This window comes from Crocodylus siamensis, chromosome 12, assembly GCF_052110815.1.
Source record: "Crocodylus siamensis isolate JL-2025a chromosome 12, ASM5211081v1, whole genome shotgun sequence".
In the NCBI taxonomy this organism is placed as follows: domain Eukaryota; kingdom Metazoa; phylum Chordata; order Crocodylia; family Crocodylidae; genus Crocodylus; species Crocodylus siamensis.
This window is the reverse complement of record NC_143406.1, coordinates 5,596,665-5,617,968: the sequence shown is the minus strand read 5'-3', so window position 1 is coordinate 5,617,968 and position 21,304 is coordinate 5,596,665. Positions and strand designations below refer to the sequence as shown.

The window sequence follows — 21,304 nt, the reverse complement described above, 5'->3', positions numbered from 1 at the left end:
TCCATGTTTGTTGTTGTTGTATTCATGTATAATGTTGATTAATAGCACTGGGAGTTATATTTGAGTATCTTGTCGAATGCAAATATTTTGGGAACGGTTGTTTATACTGCTAGATAGCTGCTTAAAGACCCATTAAAATTCTACTGCTTCTACTTGGTCCTTGGTCATACAAGCTCTATTGTTAAGAAATAATGATTGGGAAACGATGATTGGGAAAATCCATAGGAAGTTGTGCAACAATATCAAAATGTTCAATCGAAAATTAGGCTAGTTACTAAATCATACTGTATTTTATTCAAATGTTTCTTACTTGTGCTAACGTCACAGAAATCACTTACTTGGCGCTTAAGCAAGATGTAAAGCATTTGAGAGAGCAATACTGGGAGACGGGAGGTAAATATTTTTCAGAAAACAAATTTGTGATGGAAAGGACAACATCAGATGTTACAGTTGTGATTGAAACCACACTGTGAATAGATAAGTGATGCAGTCAATACAGAATAGGATTTAATGTTTAACTTCTTCTAAATTGTTGCTGCCCTGTTTTCACTTTCAGGAACCAGATGATAGGTTGTTTGTTCATCGTGACATTTTCTAGCTGCCATATGTTGAGCTTGCAGTCTTGTCTGTCTTTTTATTCAGTCTACACCTGTAAGAAAACTGTATTTGCTTTGCCTAGAAGTATTCATAATGTTTTTGATTAACTCTCAGGACCAAAACTTCTTAAATCAGCGTAGCTATCATTATCTTGAAGACCATGCTGCAAAACTGTTTGGGGAAAGATTACCGAACTGTTTCCCGATATAGGCCTATTCATTTAGTTTATTAGAAATTATATTAATCTGTTGATTTAGAATTGCACAGTCTTCAGTCCTGCCTTGTAATATAGTTAAATGTCAAAGTATGTTCATACACAGTTGAATTTTTAGTTTGCAATTTTTTACAAAGTAAACTTCAAGGACTGTGGGTAGCATTCCTGAAACTTTCTCTAAATGAATTTTTTGGGGTGATTGATTTAGTAAATATAATGGATATTAGTTGATTATGACAGAGTTTTTAAATGAAACATAATCATAGATAGTCCTAGGGTTTTCTAACAGTGATCATTGTGCTATAGATAATAAACCACGTACAACTGAATCACAAGTTGTCCAGCAAATTCCTTGTAAGGTTTTATTGTGTTATTAGCAAGTGTTTTACTGCTTTAAAACTAAAACCGTAATTCAGGAATTGACAAAAGCCCTACACTTGCAAGCTTTTTTTTACTGGACTATTGGAGGGAGGGAGGGAGGAAGGGAAGGAGTCTTCACCAGTTTTGGTGTGAAGGCTCAACCATGAATTTGTTGCTTCCATAAGTATATCTATAAGAAGGAAACTTGGCACTCAAGTGTTTGTATTTGTTCAGACAGATCTCTGGAGCTACAAGACATGTAACAGTAGCAACTTACAAACACATAATATAAAATATGAATATAATATGAATATAAAAGAGACACCATGCTTGTTTACTGTCTATGCTTCCCTCCACTTATGTACAGTTTCACTCTTCTCCCTGTGAAGACAAATTTCTCCTGTTTGCCTTGCTTTTTCACACAAAAAAGAAAAAAAATGTGATTGCAAAAACTGGGAGACTTGAGGACTAGTTTGGTACCTGACACTATCTTAAATCAGTTTAACAACAACAAAAAAAGAAAAGAAAAGCTAAGATTTTTGATTTGATGTCATACATGGAAAATCTGAAAGTAATTGCACTCAGACAGGAAGTACAGAATTAGCAATGCATGTAAAGCTGTGCATAGTGAATGTGAGCGTGCTAGTAGTTAGCAGCCCTTCCAGCCTCATACTTAGTATCTCTTTATGTTCAAAATAATTATCACCCTTTTCTGTTTCAGGGCAGGCTGTTCACTGCATTTCATGCTTATTAGTAACTATAGTGAGTGGGGAGAGGTAGAGACCTGGTTGTGCTGTTAAGATCAGATTCCTGTGTTTCAAGAAGATAGTAAGTTGACTAAGTTCACGTAGTAGTGTGCTTATGCAGGAATGGATTGCAAGAGATGGCACTATCCATAGCGAAGTACAGACAGTCAAAAGCCCCAGGGTAGAAGTGATTAAGTTTTTGCAGTTTGCTCTAAGTTGTATATAGATTGAACTAATAAACTGAATTAACATTTAGTTTTCAATTAGGAAAGACAGGTAGAGGCTTGCACTGACCCAGGCCAGAAGGCAGAGCATGCCTCCCAGCCTGCACCATGGGGGAAAGAGCCCCCCTCCTGGCTTCATTTCCACCTCCCCCACCCCATATTAGTGGTTTGCACTGGTCTGGCTTTGTGGAGGGGGAATTGCCCTCTCTTCCCCACAGCTGGGCAGACCAGGGCTTGGGGAATCCCTGCTATTGGTCTCTCCCCCATGTGGACAGATGCTGAGCTTGGGGGCTGGCCCCGGGAGGAGGGACTCCTTTCACCCTCTCCCCAGCGAGTCAGTGACTTGTGCTGGCTTGTCCTGGGAGGAGGATGGCAACCCTTGCAGACCAGGACTCAGGGCCAGCCTGCGGGCTCTGTTCCCCCACCTCCCTCCCACTGTCCTGCAGGGCTGACAGGCGTAGGCAGGACCAGGATGGGGAGTAGAGGCACTGTGGGGTGGGGCTGGCCCCAGCTCAGCCAGCACAGCCAAAGCTAGCCCACCTACCCTTCTTGGGATGAGGGGAAGGGCTAGCAGGGTGGACCCAATGCATTCTGGGAAGCTGGGGGACTGGGATATAACTTGATCTGGGCCAGAAATAGGATAGACTGATTTAACTTAACAGATTTAAGTCTGATACTACATCTATCCAGGTCTATCTTAAACTGGGCTCAGCCATTTTGAAACCAGTTTATGTGTACCGGGCTTCTGTTCTGTTACAGGCTTAAACCTGTTTCCTAATCACTTATACTGGTTTATATGTACCTTCTGTCCCTAGCCCTTGCCTGGTGTCTTCTATATTGCCATTATAGGGCTCTAACCAGGTGCTATCTTTATCTAATAACATTGCATAATCTATTACTCAAATGTTAAGACTTATTTCAACACAGTATCATTATTATCAGTTGATTCCTTTTAACTAATTGTATCTCAAGCAGAAATCTTCATTAAATTAATATAAAGTTATTTCTAAATCTAGACAAAAATGCAGTGTTATTTGTTTTGGGGCTAGGGTTGCCAACTCTCCTGGATTGGCCAGGAGTCTACGGCCTCGGCATTGATCTCCCAGTGACTATTGAAAGCAGTCGGGGAGATTGATATTGTGAATGGGTTGAACACTACAATTAATGACATTACGTCATGTTGCAGGGGAAAAAAAATCTCCTGGAATAACTTCAGTCAGAGTTGGCAACCCTATTTGGGACATGTTTGTCATTTGCATTGTCAGTTTTAGAGACAATAAATTATAAGCTAGACGTTTGAGGCTGATTCAGTAAACTTGCTTAAAACAGTGATCCTGTTGAGGAAAATTGTTTTACTAGCTTCAATTGAAGCTGTCTCATTATGGATCACAACTGAAGAATTGTGTTGCTAATTCCCATAGACATCTGTGATTTGGACTTATGTTTCTCTAAAATTGCAAGAGGATCAAGCTCCAAACTGGAAATTAACAGCAAAAACAAATGAGAGAAATGAATCAGAAGCTGTACATTTTAAAAAAGAAAAGTGAAGTCTATGCTCACTGAAGCAAGTAAGACAAAGTAAGGAGTAGAGCTGCAGTACTACTTTGAGACTAGTTAATGTGAATAAGTAGTTAATGCTAACTAGATCCATTTAAATGCAGAGTCTGAGTTTGCACAGTACCTGATGTCCTGTGGCTTTTGCTGTCTTATACTAGGAACTAAGCAATTAAAATGTGCTCTGCAACTGTAAGGCTTCCTTACTAAGGACTCCTTTAGCATCTCTAGAGAGATGATTTGAACTGAATGTACTTATTCTACCACAGCAGTTTTACCAACATTCATAGATACTTCAATGCTGACTGCTTCCACTGTGTCATTTGTACAAGTAGAAATGGTGATTGACTTGAAGAGTTTACAGTCTAATATGAAACCTTTTTTCAAATGTCCTCAAGTGGTCAGAGACCAATATAAAAATATTTACTTACTATATCAAGAATGATAGTAATAGCCATTGTGTTGCATTTAAAACTTACTGGAGCTGAAAAGTAAAGTTCAAACATGCACTTGCTTGCCTTACTTGATTGTAGCGTCTTTGTATTAGAAACAAACATTTAAAAAATGCATTTTTCTCTGAGCAGTTCACTGTTAAACCCTAATTAATAGCTGTATTATAATAAGGCAAGGTGGCACATGGAATTTCCCTCTAAGCAATCTTTCGGTTGATTAAAATTTAATGAAAGTGTGCCTTTGGACTGATATTGGATCATTTGGTGGGTTTGGTTTGTGGATTTTTTCTTTGTTTTAACTGGAGCAAAAGTGGTATAGCAGTTACCAGTTGGAAGACGGTTAGGACAGTATTTCAAACATTTGTTTTAAAAAAAAACAAAACGGTTTGCAGACTTGTTTGGAAAAACTCTAGCACTTCAATGGGATGTTCTAGAAACTTGAAATACCATAAAGATTTCTGCTGGCATTAAGACTACTCATTACTTGGTATCAGCTCTTGAAAAATGGAGGAAATAACTAAGTTTAGCCACAGCACAAGTGACCAGTAGGTATTGTTGCATGTTATGGAGCATAATACAGTTCTGAGATAATCCTGTTAACAATTTGACTCCATTGCTGAAGTTAGATAGGAAGGTCATACTGGGCACGTCTATACATGCAGTTAATGTGACTGAATATACTCTAGCTCAATTTGAGCTGGAGTAAACTAATCCTGATGTCATTGTCTATGTGTGCATTTAAGTTCAGTAATTTACTGCACTTCCAGATGCTGCTTGAAGGTGGGACTATCCTATCTGGCAGCACAGTAAATTTGTCTGCTGTACCCTAACTGCCATGTACGTGTAGACAACGACACTTTTTATTGTGCAGCAAATTAGTCTGCTGTGCACTAAAGCATCTTGTAGATGCATCCATGGTATAGCAAAAATGCTTGAGAATTAAAAAGTAGATTTTTTTTTTTTAAAGGGTTTTGTCGACCTTTAGTAAGGGAGAGATACGATTGTGGTTAAGCAATGAACTGTGATTAAGTTGAGTTCCTAGTTGTACCAGGGACTTCAGTTGTGATTTGTCTTATAATACTTTTCTCTCCATGAGGCTATTGTGAAAATAAATTAATGTTTGAGGTATATAGATGTTTTATTAATAAGTAGCTGGGCTTAGGAATCTTGACCAAGTGTTCAGATTTAGAGGTCTAACTGTACACGTAGGATCCCGGTTTGAGCATTCATCATATGATTTTGTACCAGCTTCTGGTTGGTATACCTGACACGGTGTCTTCATGGTATGAAGAGCTAAAATTGATTATTTTTATTTCTGTTCTGTGGACTTGTTAAACTGGTTGGTTTGCAGTGCAGTTCTAAAATGCTGATGTACTTTACCTGAAGAAGAAAGAAAAGCATACTGAAAAATTACTTGATTTTGAATCTTGGAAGAAATGTAATGGACACTTTTCAAGGCATATAGAGGGCACATGTACCTATGCTTCACTGTTTTCTTCTTTACCTGTAGCTACCAGGTGACTTTCATACTATCACTGAAGAATAGAATCAGTTTAGTTGCATACAAGAAATTAAATATTTGTAGTTTATGTTTCTACAAGGAACAAAAGAAAATTCTGAATTTGTTTTTTAAAGAGAGCCCAGGGGCAAACAAATGACTTGCAAGATATAAACAAACCCAGGTTACATTTGCTTACCAAATATGGACTGGAGACAAAACTCGTACTTTAAGCATGGCACAGTCGGAACAAAGCAGGATTTATGGAGAACTACTTGGGCTCTTCAGTCCCAAAGAAGGAAATGTAGTATCGATTGAAGGTCAAAGTATGAACCGGTGAAATGGACATACCAAATAACCTATCATACTGTAATGTGGAAGTTACTTGTTGAATGTCCATGGAGAAACCCTAGTTGAAATGTCATTTTCAGAGATCACTTTTATTCTGTGTTAGTAATGCTTATTTTTGGATTCATTGTCCATGTTCTGGAGTGCTTATTTTTCTGTACTTATGTTTATGATGTTTTTGCCTTCTGATTCCTAGAACACAACTGAATCTTCAGGAGCAGTTGAGACCTTGGCTGATGTACCTGAACACGTGCTTAAAGGGCTTCCTGAGGAAGTGAGGCTTTTCCCATCTGCTGTTGACAAGACACGGCTTGGTAAGTGCTGTAACTGTAAAAGGAGCAGGGAATTTACAGCTCCAAAATAACACAAGCTGGTAGTTATGGAAAGTGAAGACTTAAAGTAACCAAACTATTATTTATTTTAGTTCATTCCGAATGAGTTTTCCTTTTTACTCAGACTAAAAATAAAATGTGCAATCAGTCTGGTGGGAATCCTAAAAATACCTTTTAAAGAACAACTGCTGCAGTTGCATAGTAATGAGATTTTTATTTTAGTGTGGGGTAAAATGGAAAAAAGCCCTGGCTTTTTTGGCCCTGGTTTTTTTTTGTTTTTTTTTAACTGCATGACTTGCACTGATGGAACACTAGATAGCTGTTAAAACCTCCCTTTTCATCTGATAAAGTAACTTGTCATTGGCAAATTCTTATTGGATGTTATGATTCCTATATTTCCATATTGCCTTAGTCCCCGTTCACTTCCACCCTATTAGACTAAACAGTTTCTCATATTAGTATTCTTACATAGTAACTAAGGTAGATTTCTCTTTCCTTGTGATAACATGACTCTTATGTGGAGAATGAAAGTAAGCTTCTGTTGATACCATCCTATATGATCCACAGTGGACTGGCTGACCAGTCTCCTGTTTAGCAAGTTTTACTTGCGAGTTCTGACAAAAGATTGTTCTGTAGCATTTGTGCAGAAAGTTTAAGAGATTGGTGAGGGATTCTGAAATGTAGGTGCAGGCTGGTAATAACTGTTAGTTTAAATTCTCTGAGGCAGGGATAATGTCTTCCAGTAGGATCCTGATCCTAATGGGATACCTCAAAGAGCTTCCATAATGCACACATCTTGAATTGATAACTGATCTTTAAAGTAGGAGAGGAGTTTTGATACGGTATTCCTGGAGTATACATTAGTGTAAATGTTGATATCTTGGGTGAGGAACTACATTGCTGAAAAAATAAGCAAGGTCTAATTAGAAATGTCATTCACTGAATCATATCAGATGTTGAGAAGATGACAAATGGAAGTTTCTATTTCTAAGATGATTTACCTTTCAGTGGTATAGTAAAGGTGAAAGAGGTTGCTAAAGTATGTATCAGAATCTCACAAAAACAGAAACGTATCTTTCCTTTGTAGCCTTACATTTCTGTACCTTGCAAAGGTTCATTTTGTTTGCATGGAATTTGCCTAAGTTCCCATGAAGGACAGAAGGGTTGAGAGAAAGTGGTTTGGAAATGTCATTAGTAAAATTGCAGAAAAGTCAAGTTGGGAGGGACCTCGATAGCTTTTGTCTGAATTCGTTATCTTCCATGCCTACAGCTTTTGTCTGAGCGCTCAAAAACTGCTGCTAAGTTATTAGCGACTGTGAATGGGTTAATGCTTGCTTGCTGACCCAGAGACAGGACAGCAGTTTTGCAGCACAGCCTTTCCACGAAAAAAAGAGATCTAGGCAACACATTGAAAAACTCGTTTGTGCATTCTGCCTTGCAAAAGTATGGTGCATATTTTATTTTGAGGGGCATGTAGCATCTGAGGAAAATACAGTAATTTTTCTCAATGAGTACACTTTTTAATGCCATGTAACATCTTGGGAATGGACATTTTTAAATGTAAGTAGATGAAAATACTTTTTCCCGAGAACATCTTCAAATAATATTTCATAAGCATTTCTTTAACAACATATTCACTCACCAAATAAAACAGGCACCAGGATAATAGTTGAAGGTATTGTGAATATGATCTGATTGTACTTGAGGAGCTGGCAGGTCACCTTTGTCTCTAGACATAAAAATTAGGACTGTGGATACATCATAACCAGGAGAAAGGCCTCAAAATAAACAGGTTTGATTGGAGTTCAGTACGTCTGTCTGTCTGTCTGTGGTGTTAAATGGTCCAAGTTTGGCTCCACATCATTTGCAACACACATCATTTGGTTCTTGAAATATTCTGAACACATGTAAGATGGAGGGTGAAGGTTGCCTGTATTCCATCAGATTAACGTTCTTTTCCTCCCTCCATTTTTTTCAAAGCTAGTTTATTCAGTTTCAAAATCTGTGTTCTAGGTATTCATGAGTGTATTGAGTAAGGTAAGGGGGTTTTTTTTGGGGGGGGGGTGTAGTTGGTTTTCCAAACTGACTTTAATATTTTGTGTGGTTATTTTTCTTTTGATTTTTTTTCTGTTTTGTATATTTAATACTTTGCTGAAATTTAAAGGTGCTAAGAAACTTATTTAACTTAATTGCAATGATGAATTTTAACTTTTCAGGTGTTTGGGCAACAAAGTCAATTTTGAAAGGCAAAAAGTTTGGACCATTTCTTGGCGATAAGAAAAAAAGATCCCAAGTTAAAAGCAATGTGTACATGTGGGAGGTAAGAAAATAGCTGGTTATGGAAGTATCCAGCCTACAGTTGTATGACTTTTGTAACTGATGATTAATTTTTCAATATTTATGCAGATTTTGATCAGAACTATTTCCATTATAAAAATGCACATATTGAAACTTCAAATAGCAGACTGCAACCACATGGGATTACAAAGCTAAATGTCAAGTATTGTCAAGTATGCATTTTGTATAGTAACAATCATTTTCTTCTTCCTGTAAAAGTTCCTTACTGATCAGGCTTGGCTTCCTGTTGCTTGACCGTACAACCACCCCTCTTCTGAAGTGGGGGTTGAGCACCATTAACTCCCAGTGAAATCAATAGTCTTACAGTCTCTCAGGGAAGCCCTTGGCACCTCACTCGATCCAATAATCCAATGGCATACCATTGGGCTGCCTCTGTACTTGCACTTCTCTGCTGGTCTTCAATATGCAAACACTTCTATAAGGTATAGATACACTTGCCAATTGCACTGCTCTCGAAGAATACAAGCTGGTAAAACTGTTACATCGACATGTTTGTAGAAGTAACAAACAAACTGAAGAGAGTAAGAATGGGAAGCTATGGTAGTAGCACACAGTTTATTAGACTTACTATAGGTACAATTTATAGATTTGTTTGTTTTTTTAAACATAGTAATGGTATCTGTAATCCCTGCTAGCCACTAGCCTTATAATATAAAACAAGTTGTGAAGTATTCTGTGTACACATGCAGGCATCAAACAGAATGTCAGTCCGTTGTGGAGATTTCTCTAGAACCTAAAATGATATTCTCAGAAATGCATGCAGTCCAGTTAAGAAAAAAAAACAAAGGGCATTTAAATAGAATGCCAGGTAAGTCAGCAAATGCCTCAAGACGGAAAAGCAGGATACAATAGATTGTAGTATCTCAGACACTGATCTAGTACAAGAACAACTGGGAAGGTGGAATCCCAGTCAAGTAAATTATTGACCTAAAGTGACTTTTTTCTCTTGCAGCACTTCTGTGCCATTGTGGTAGCATGCTCTGGCTGGAACATTCCTGAGCACACTCCACACCACTTACCTACTCCACTGGCACCACTGAGTACTGTACAAACAGAGGCCTGAAGAACAGCCTCCGAGGAATACCCTGGAATGGTCTTGGTGGCATACTTCCAGGGTTGGAGCAAGTCAGTGGAAGCAGATGGGTGGCGTATGCTCAGGGCTGTCCATCTGGAGCATGCTGCTGTTGCAGTGTCCAATTCTGGACATTCATGCAGTGGAACTTTTACATCAATAAACTATTTATTCTAATAGATAAATATATCTGAAATTCAGTTTCAGATTTTTAATCTGCATTTTTCAGTTGTTTTTAAAAAGTTTATAATTTGCAACAGTTGGCCACCCAACTTAATTTGCCAAGATATTGGGATGATTTTCAGATGCAAGAATCTTAATTGTAACACAGCATGTCATGTGGCAACTTACTGCTGTTTTTACAGTGGTCCTTTAATATAGTTATGACTTACAGAGCTAACTAAAATATAGTTTTTTACTTACAGAAAAAAAATTAATAATAATACTGTAATGCAAAATGGCATTTCTGAACAAGCTGTGTAAATTAGACCTCCTTGCGTGTGTGTTTCTTTTTGAAAGTACACTTAGAGTGGCTGGGGAAGGGTCTTTTCCTTCTTGGAAGAAGTGGCTGAACAGAAAGCGATGGAAGCCCAGAATCTGAAACAACACTGGTGAGCCATCTAGGCCCTGTCTATCAGGGATCATTGATAGTCTTACTGCCCTGGAGAGGTGTTAACCCTCTTCTGTTTCCTAGTGTTTAAAAGGTCTACATTTGGTAGGGTGGAGTTTCTTTTAGTTGAATGATCTGGTGTTATGTTCAACTGTGCTTTCCATACTGCTAGATGTCCCATATTAGTACAGCACTGTGTACCACTCTTCCATTTCAACTGAACAGATCATTTTTACAGTCTTTTTATATTTATATTTCCAGTCGATGTAACTATGTACTCTCTACTATTTCAAGGATTTGGCCTGCTGATGAGCATGGCCTCAGAAATCAGCTGACAAAATCTGAGCTGGAACATTTGATGAGGAATGTTATTTCTTTCTAGCTTTTGCATGGCTAGAGGATTAACAAAGGCTCATCAAAATTTGAAAAATCTAATTTTTACCCCCAGTCAGCAATACCTTTTCTATTTCACCACAAAGTAGAATGATATGGACTCTACAGAAATACACTTCAGTAAACCACCCTTGTGTTTATATCTATTTTTTAAATGTAATATCAAATAAAGATATGCCAGATTTTGGGAAGAAAACATTACTGTACAATTGTATGTGAATTAAACATCAGAAATAATTAAAATGATGCAGTTTCATACAACAAAAATGGAAAATGTAAGGTGAAGTTTGGATTTCAGTTCGGTCCTCAGGTCTGCAAGAGACTGAGCTTTGTAAAGAAACTTGCTGAAGGTGCAGGATAGGCTGGAAATCTTCTCTTATATAAATAAATGCATGCAAACAAGCACCCCTGGGCCCCACTCAAAGCATTTTTTTGAACTAAAGATGTTGTATTGTAAACATAGAAATGTGCAATGATTTTTTTCAAGATGGGTGGCTCATTATTTACAGATTATGAGCTGGAAATCACAATTTCCTGGTTGGGATAATCTTGTTGGAGCTGGTCCTGCTTTGAGCAGGGGTTTGGACTAGATGTGACCTCCTGAGGTCCCTTCCAACCCTCATCTTCTAAGATTCTAAATTGTGTACATTGTCTGTGCTAAAACCTTTTATCGTTATTCCGTCCATACTCCCCTTTATCCAATTATTTGTTTCTCTCACATGTTATGTCAGCATTTTTTATGGTACAGGTGCTTTGGAGACGAATCAGTCTTTTGCTATATACTTCTTATACATAATGTAGTACCAATTAACCCACTCTTCTTGCTAAATGTAAGAGAGATTGTCATCCTGTGTAAATACAAAGACATTTTTAAAATAATTTTAGCTAGCATATCCATTCTATCGTTGTAGGCAGAAGACAAATTAATAATTTTGAAATTAAGACTAGATCATGACCAGGCTTAACAAAAGAGAACTCTCATCTCTGGCAGTATAGCATTACTCTCCAAAAAGCACTTTTATAATGCTCTTTGACTATTGTAGCAGCTTAAGCCATGTGTTTGTATAGGTGCAGACATTTTTGCCATTGTCTTCTGAAACTGCTCAGTAGACAATAGCCCTGTACTGCTGCTAACACTAGGGAACTGTATCAGCACTGAACAAAGAGTGGAAAAAGACAAGACTGTAGAGAGGTTGGGATTAATAGAGGGACTCATTTACAGACAGAAACTAACATTGATAGATGGAACAGAAAGGAGCAGAAGCAAATACTAAACTTTAAATAATCAAACTTTGAAAAGATACTCATCCCTTCCTTTTTTTAAAGTTACCTAGTACTAATAAGAACAGCCTAGTACTGATAATTCAGCCTACATGCATGTATACTGAGGTAGGAAAAAACATTTTAAATCATGAAAAATAAGATGTCTCCTACTGCCAAACAGTGGTTATTTCTGTGGTTGGGAAAGAACATTTGACATTTCAGGATGTCCTTAGGCTACACCTTATATCTATTACACAATTAACTAGTTAAATATGCAGTAAGTTTAGACTGGTCATACATGCAAAGTAATTATTACACCATAAAAATGACTTTACAGCTTAAACAAAAAGCCAACCAGCTATGAAGTTAGTGCTTGAAAATGTGTAAGAACTCTATAGCTGGTTCTGCCCGCTTTGAATTTGAATGGGTAGCAGGACTCTTAGAGACACCTATTTTTCATTGTGATGGAGAACATGGTTGGTTTGTGGCATCTTGGAAAAGAATCACATTATATAAGTTGGTGGCCAACACTGATAGCTTGTCAATATATTGACTGTATTACAAGCAGTTCTGAAATGAAAAAGATGATTAAATGGAATTACAAACCAGCTCTCCTGGAAATAAAACTGAAAAATGCATGTGGGACTTGGAATATAAACTATTTCAAACCTGTAGTTTGCTAAGCTTAATTAAGGAGGTCAAGTGAATTTTTAAATGTTAGGATGCGATTTACCCATTGAAGACCAATAATAAGTAAACCTACTTTCCTTACTCATGGGTTTCAAGTGAAGCTAAAAGGGTCAACTTTTCTAGTGTTACTTTTCCTATTCCATCAAATAATAAGAATAATAAACACCGTAATGCATTTCTATATTGATCTAACATTTTCAAATAGAAACTGTTCTTTGAGACCTGATAAATTGAAAGAAAGTTAAATGTTTATGCTAATTTAAAATTTAATGCAGCTTTAATTCCTGTTTTAGATTTAATTTAAAACATAACTATACAATCCTATTCAGCTTGAACTATTACATGAAATACTAATTTAAGATAACCTTTTGACAGAGAGGCTCAAAATCCATATTTTTGCAGAAATCTTGTCTTGTCCAGAGGAATGATTCATATGTGATAAATAGTCAGTGATAAGCACATTAGATCAAGTTGTAGGAAAGTACCAGTTGTGCACACATTAATTTTAACTTTTGTGGCTTTGTCAGTGTATCTTTTTTTTCTTAATTTCACAGTGGAAACAGCATCAAGGTATGGTACTGAAAATGTGTACACTTGCCAATTTTATTGTCTTTCATTTAGGAGGAGAAGAGGAGTCTAATGAGCTATTAAAACATCAATTTGTTGTACAAACAGAAATAGTCTGATTTTTCCAGTTTGACTTCTACTGTTTTTCTATAATAACAGTAGGTGCTTTTTTCAGCATGTTCCTTAACAGTTTTGTTGCGAGTACTATCAGACATACAGGAACTATTAAATAGTACAACTCCAGTATTTGGCAGCACAGAATAAGAAACTTTGAAAAATCAAGCCCAAATAAACAAATTCAGTCAAGTTATTACTAGTTACTTGTTCTAGTGCACCAAGCACAATGTTACCTGAAGTAAACCGTACATTTCTGCAGTTGAAAGGCTTCCTTGTAAAGCTCGCCTACTCTTTCCTTAGTATCTTTAAGTGGCCTTCCTCAAGTCAAATCTTGACTCTTACCAAAAGTTGCTAGAGTTCTGCCAAGAGAAGTCAGGAATATTACCTCTTCTGTCTGTCCGGATGGTAGCCATTAAAACTGAAGTCTTAAGTCAATTCATCGATGGCGGGGAGGATGGAGATGGGGGCAGGGACACAGGAACAGCCAGAATTTTTGCAGAGACTGAGGGAGAATACATTTCTGCTCTCCAAGCCTCCTGGGAAATATGAAATCTGCCAAGTTTCAGTAAAATACTTAACTTGGTATAATGCTTATAAATAAGATTATCAAAATACTCCTTTCTGTCATAAGTCTTTGCAATATATTTCTGTGTGGTCAGGATAATTATTTTTCTGCCTGCTGAAGAGGAGTAAATGTCTTTTGTGGTTTTTTTTTTTTCCTTTTTCTCTTTAGGTGTATTACCCAAACCTGGGGTGGATGTGTGTTGATGCCACTGATCCAAAGAAAGGGAACTGGTTGCGGTATGTGAACTGGGCTCGTTCTGGAAAAGAGCAAAATCTGTTCCCACTGGAGATCAACAGGACCATTTACTACAAAACATTAAAGGTAGCACTGTCGGAGTAGTCAGTGATTCTTTCTCTTTGTTCAGGATCCTGTTTCTATTTAACTTTTCAGCTTAATTTTTGAATAGCTTTAGAACAGGGGTGTCAAACTCATCTGGCCCCAGAGGCCTGATGAAGGGTGTTGGGCTGATCTGTGGGCTGGATTAGGCTGCACTGGAGCCAGCATGCTGAGCTGATTGGACAGGGTGCTACGTGCATCAGTTCCAGTCCCACATGCTGCACGCAGCAAGTAGTGGCCCCACTTGCGTTGTTCTGCACGTGATGTTTAGGGCTGGCATTGGGGCGCACATTGCGTGGAGCAGCCTCCTAGATTGGCCCTGTATGTTGGTTCCAGGGCTAGTCCAGATCGGGCCCCAGGTTATCCATGCATGCCAGAGCCAGTGTACAGGGCTATTCTGATGGGGTGTTCCATGCAGCGTGTGCCCCACATGAGAGCTATGCATAGCTAAGACATATTTTATATCCTCAACAAAAAATAATCCCACTACTTCAGAGACTTAAATATGTTGTAAGAATTTTAAAAGACTAGTTCTGTTTTGTTCTGGTCTTTCGCACCTGTGATTAAGGGAAGTATTAATATACACTGATAGCTGTTTCAAATCAAGGTAATGTAGTACGATGTACATTTATCTTTGCCATCGTTCTGGCAAATAGATGTGTCGTATTTTATATGCCAGCAAAATGATAGACATCTAAAAGTAAAGTAGTGGTCACCTAAGGATAAGAAGCTATGGATATGATATCATTCAGTATTGAGGCTTTTATATCTTAACAGTGCCTTGATGTAATGCAGAAGTTTAGTAAGCTTAAAATTGTTCTTCATGTGTTCTCTGAACTGCATGATTTTTAAATGTATGGTCTACAGCAGGGATGTCAAAGTCAACCAACCCCCAAAGCCAGATGCAGGCTGCAGGGCTCTTCATGGGCTGGATCTGGACCTAAAGGCAGTGGCGGTGAGCTGAGCAATGTAAGGGAGCTGCAGGGATTAATGCAGCCATTGCTCACGTACTGCCTCTGACGTGTGTCCTGAATGGGGCTCCATATCCTGATTTCAGCAGTGGGCCCTGACCCCAAATTACTAGGCCCTGGCTTCTGGAATTACTGTGGTGTAACACACTGCATCCTCTCTGCAATGATGTAGTCTTTGAATCAGTCAGTAAGCAACAACAGGAATAAAGTTTTTGAATTTATTCTTCACATGGATGGTTACTACCTGATGGCTTATCATGCTGGTAATGGAAGCTAAGAGTTATTTATGGTACAGATTATCTCTGTTCACAAATGTATCACTTCAGTTTTTGAAATGGTCCTTGTAATTGGACTACGCTTTCCCATTGGGATGGATTCGGTCCTAATAGGTCTTGTCTTACCATTACTAGTCACCCCATGTAGTTCACACAGTCAAATAGCAGTTCCTGATCAGAAGCTGATCTGATAGAATCCACGTTATCGGTGTAGAAAACTGTCTGAGATCTGTCACAACGTATGATCAGTTTGGACACTAGATTGGAAGAAAAAAAAATAGTTTTGAGTTTTCTACATGCAGATCTACCACTTTTCCAAATATGAGAAATTCTGTATGAAATAAATTAGCATAAAAAATCTATTCAGTTTTTTTATTTTTTTTTTTTGTATTTATTTCCTGCAACTCTATTGCACAACAGAGTCTGCTTGAAGCCACTTACTTAGTACTTCTACACAAAGACCTGAAAGGCTGGCTGTTTTTCAGATGCCAAGTATGGATTTGACTAAACCCTATTCATTGCAAGTTTTAAATACATAGATGTGTGGTTTCCTGTGCATTAAATGGTAACAGCATAGGTTATAATAAGGCTCCCATTCCAATGCTGCCTCCCATTGGCAAAAAAAAATGTGTAAACTCATATGTAATAACAGGAAGTAAATAGATCCACAGTGGCCAAACCGTGGCTCACAAGCTGCATGCAGCTCACCGGCACGATACTTGCGGCTCTCTGGAAATTGGCCAAAGTCCCCGCTCGCTTCTCCCAGAGGCAGCTCCAGGGGACAGCGCAGCCCTGCACCTCCCCAAGCCTGCCTTTCTCCCTCCTTCTCTCCCTCCAAAACTGCCAGCTCAGGCATTGGGCTGCTGGGGTGAGGGCTGCAGCCGCACTGCTTACCCTGGGGCATGCTCCCTGCGGGGAAAGCTGGAGCAGCTTGGTGGTGCTGGGGGGTGGTCAACTCCACTCCGGGTCACTCAGCACCACCCTTTGCTCTCCAGCTCTTGAACTTTGATGGAGGATCAATTGTGGCTCCCAGGGTGAGTAACTCTGGCCACTCCCGAAATAGATCTACCTCTACAGCAATGCAGATTGTCCGTTACATTTGAAAGCATGTGTTTCAGTATTTTTGCCCTTCCTATTCATATACATTTTTGAGGAGGGGGTTATTGGCTAAACTCTTACCCTTCTAGTTTGTCACACTTTGTGAAGCAATGAAGAAAAACGTTTTAACACTGGAGGTTAAAAGGTTCTTGGCAACATTTTACTTTCTATATAGGGTCAGTTTCCTAATACAGTCCAGCTTGGGAGAGTCACTTAGGCTGCTGACAGACATAAAAAACAAAAAATTGCACTTTATGGAAAGAAGCAGCACTCTAGGTCGACCTGGCTCCGCAGCATCAGTATAAATTGGGTGCTTCAGCAGGGCTTTTTGGAACTTTTATTTAAAGCCGATTCAATCAGCTATTTAGATAAAATGCCAAAAAAGCCCCACTAAAGCACCTGATCTATACAGATATTGGGCAAGCCAGGTCCAACTAATGTGCTGCCTCTTCTGGCCATGTGCTGGGCTTGGTGAGGGGCGCACTGGGTTTTAAATTGCCAGGTTTTTTTTCACTTCTGTAAGCACCCTTAGATATTACAACATGCATTAAAAAGAAATGTGTGGTAGGCAGTAATTATACTTTGTAAGTTTTCAATAAGAATACTTGTTTTTAATCTGGAATTTTGTTTGGTACTCCTCAGTGATGTCATGGTTACTATAATTAAATTAAAGGAGACAGATATTAAGGAAAATTGTTTGATTCGCAGTGCTGCAGAACCTAGTATTTTGTAGCTATCTGAAATAACTACATAAGTGTTAGGTGACGTGTGTGTTTATAGGAGGCAGATTCCCAAGGTTAAACTATTGGGAAGAGAAGCATGCAAATAATAGCTGCAAAGACTGAACAAATGGACAGAGGATCACGTAGGACAGATTTCAGATTTCTTGAGGCTGAAGAGGTGTATTGCCACATGGAACAGTTTAAAATATTCAAAATCGTCTCTTCTGTTGGATTAGTTTAAGTCACCGTACATGCCTCAAATGGCTTCTTTCTTAAGGAACTCACATCTCCTTTAGTAGAGTTTACTCCTGCTGTGGTAGTCTTTTTTTTAATTTGTGTTTTTAAATAAAATATATAAATAATAGCATATAGTCCGGTGTCTGTTGATAACACGCTCTAATATTAATTAACATTTATTTGTTTAAATGTGCCTGCCTGCTAGAATCAACTAACATTCTTTGATTCAGATACTAAGTTAGCTAAGGGCAGAGAATATGTCCTTGCTTGAAGTGGTATGTACACAGATACCATAAATTTATTCAGATGGCTGAAATACTCTCCATGTTAGTTTGAGTCCTCTTGCACTCAGCATGCCTTTAGAAAGATTTGCAGTGTCACTGCTGTTCTCTCACAGAACTATTGTGGTGTATTTATGTTCAATGTCCTAGGCTTTTAAAATTGTCATAAACTTACCACCTTGGGCACACAACTAATTGCCTGACCCTTACTGCAGAGATTCACGAAAAAGAATAAAATTAAGTGTATTTTACTTGCAAAAATAAGGAAAAATAAATTTTGTAATGCTGGCATCTATGTAGCTTTTTATTGTTATTTGATTAGTTGACATTTAAAAGGTTTTTACACACACAATTAAAAATAGCTTCCATTTAATTATTCCAAATTTTCAAGTTTCTCTTACATTCTTGCGGATTTTCAGTCTGTAATTTAAGTAGCCTGATTTCAAAATGTGAAAATATTATCATAAATTTTAAGAAAACCACTTGGCCAAGATGAGTAGAGTCTGTCTGAGCTTGTTTGCTAGACTAGAATCTCAAAGCCATGTAGGTATTTCATTTTCTTTATTGCATCTGTTAGTAGCTAACAGCAGAATTGCACGTTTGGGACTTTCTGTTCTAATGAGGCTTTGGGTAGAGTTTTAAAAGGAGAAGTGAATAACTTACTTCACTTCTCACAAGTTGATGCTTTCAAGTTAGAATAGGCAGTATTTGGAGGCTGTTTTGCATATATCTTCCCTAATATACGTATATGCAACCGGGGGCTGCCTTGCCACAACTATTTAAACTCATAATTGTTTTTCAAAACTCCATTAAAAAACGCCATTGAGAGACAGTTTAGAAGTATGTTAAAGTTCTTGGAAACTGTCCATACGATACAGTACTTACAGGATTATGTCTTTAAATATTAACTAAACAGAACTAGCAGTGAAAATTCAACTTCAAAGTGTTTTAAGAATCAGCTTGACTGTAAAGCTGTGCCCAACTTAAGGTGAAACGTCTTTATGGAAAGCTGTTTTTTCCAACGGTAAATGCATAAAAAGCTTGAGACCTTGCTATGAAGTGACACAACTGTAAATCAAAGAATGGAATTTGATTTTTTTCAGGTGTGAACACAGCACATATGTAGAAACACTCATATGTAGAGTTCAGTGCTGTTGCAAATGAAATCAGGTCCTTATTGTGCTGGGTGGTGAATCAGGGTAGTAAAAGACATTTCTTTTACTGAAGAATTTAGGATCTCATGAGACAAATGTTGCTGGTAAACTGTGTCCAACTTTTACCAGGTTGGTATTAAGAAGCCAAAGCAAAGACTGTACTCATAGGGTTTGCACAAGTGTTAGGCTTCTATCAGGAAAATCTCAGTTTCCCCAGGGAAACCCAAAGTGTACACATGTGCACATAGTTTCTACCAAACTACAAATGTCAGTTCTGGTAGAAAAATAAACTGACTGCACTCCAGGAGGGTACAAGTAAATCCTGGTAGAGTTTCTACCAGAGGAACAAATGCATTTACACTTACCTGAGGGTGTTGCGGGTAGGAGTTTGCTGAGTAGAACAAAACCATGAGAATTTTCTTGGATCTTCTGAACACTTGTGCATACAATTTTGCACCTGGTACTCTTTAAAAAAATCAAGTGATTCAGGGTTTCCTTAAAGTAGAGTTCTTGTTTTAAAAGTATTGCTAGCCTAAGATCTGTTCTAATTGCCCAGGCTTGGATTATGGATGACAGCATCTCATTTTAGAAAAACTGGGTCAGGTGGTCTTATTTAGACACTGATTTAGGTTTCTTGTTTTAAGTTCTTAATTGATTAGAAAAGGAAAATCATCCAAATACAGAGTGAAGTTGATTGCTTAACTTCATCATTCTATTTTCTCTGTGGGTTGTTTGTTTAAAGTACAGGTTCTTTGGAGTAGGAGCCTTCTCTTCATACCTAGCTATCAAAGAAGGAAATAATAAGCTACTCAAAGTTTATTCCATTAGCTCTCCAAAACTTTAAATAAAAAACAGTCTATGCTTTGTTTTATATAAAAAGATTACATTGGATTAATTAAAGGGTGTATTTTAAAATTTGTGCAAGTCTCTTTATAATTTTAGATTGGTTTTTTAAACCTGGCATACATCTATTTAGGTTACTTTGATTTAACATTGGCCTTAAAACTCCTTGGTGTGGAAGTGTGAACAGCCATGTTCTACTGGGATCCCTGGTGCACATTCATTTAATGGTGCTGTGGGATCTGATCCCAACAAGCAGGCCTCCTGCCATACTGCACGTGCATGGCAGGATGCATGATTTTGGGATCGTGGATTAGAGTCCATGCTTGCCATTATTACTTGCTAGTGGAGGGGGAGGGGGGCCCAGGACCAAGATCTCAAGACCAAAGTGAAAGCAACCAGTGTGGTCCCAGGACCCGGACTGACAGTCAGCTGCTTGCTGGTCCCAGGGCCTGGACCACACCAGGGCTGCATCAGGACTCTATTGTGGTCCCAGGGCTGGGACTGACAATCAGCTTGTTTGGTCCCAGCCCCAAAACTACACTGGGGCCAGATCAAGACTCCAGTGCAGGCCCAGCTCTCAGTCCCAGCCTCAGAACTGCAAATACCAGAGAAACAACTGCACGCAGTTTTTTAAGGTCCTGTTACACTGGGATCAGGGAGAGGTTGTCTGATCCTGGGGTCCCCATGTGCTGGGCATGTCAGAAAACCATGTATACAGGTAGACCGCATGTCTGCTTGTTAAAGGTCTTAGCACACAGCAGCCCTGGGATCAAGGAACCTCTTGTTGATCCCAGGGTCCCCCCATGGCTGGGATGCATCAAGTGTCTTGCTTTGCAGCTCCGGGGCAAGTGTGGAAAAGGCAATCAACCTTTCAGGTCTCACTGAGCCATGTAGCTCACCATCACCTGACACCAGAATGTGTCTTGTTCTTCAATCCCTGCTGGAGCTGCAGAGCAAGGCAGGTGTTATGCTGGGTAGTGGGGACCTGGCACCCCAGCACAGCTGGTGAGCTCCCCTCAACTTGGCACCCTGAAAACCATGAGGGGCAGCCCCACACAGGGCTGTCCCACATGGCAGCCAGCTTGCCAACACAGAGAAGTTGTCAGCTAAGCTCCAGCCTGCAGCCAGCATCAGGCTGCATGGTATGGTTATCCTGCCACATGTTCCATTTAAGGCACAATGGAAACCAGCTACAAAAGTGTTGCATGTTTTGTGGAATATTTTTGTGGCAGGTTTTCCACTTCATCAATCTATTAGTTACCTGAATGAATGGCAGAGTTACTATTTATGGCCTGATTTAACAGGTTAATCCTGTCTTAATTGTAATGTCTGTAAGGCCTTGGATTCTCAGTGCTAAATAATACTATTACTTTTGTGATTGTAAGAATTAACAGAATAATGGGATGTTCTGGAATTTAGCAATGGGG

The 21,304-nt window shown here is 38.6% G+C and overlaps 1 protein-coding gene across 6 annotated transcripts in view; it reads left to right on the top strand.

The window, feature by feature from the left end:
• The window catches only part of PRDM2 (PR/SET domain 2), a 121,979-nt gene that overhangs the window by 22,471 nt on the left and 78,204 nt on the right, over positions 1-21,304 (top strand). For 5 of the 6 annotated variants that reach the window (XR_016438718.1, XR_016438719.1, XM_090024108.1 and 2 more), the window contains 3 exons: positions 6,190-6,307; positions 8,542-8,645; positions 14,129-14,281. Coding sequence is in view for 3 of the 6 variants with exons in the window: in XM_090024106.1 (XP_089880232.1) it covers positions 6,190-6,307; positions 8,542-8,645; positions 14,129-14,281 (375 nt within the window). In the remaining 3 variants the exon portion in view is untranslated. Of the gene's footprint in view, positions 1-6,189; positions 6,308-8,541; positions 8,646-14,128; positions 14,282-21,304 lie in introns of those variants that run through there. The other variant, XM_090024111.1, reaches the window with a different exon arrangement.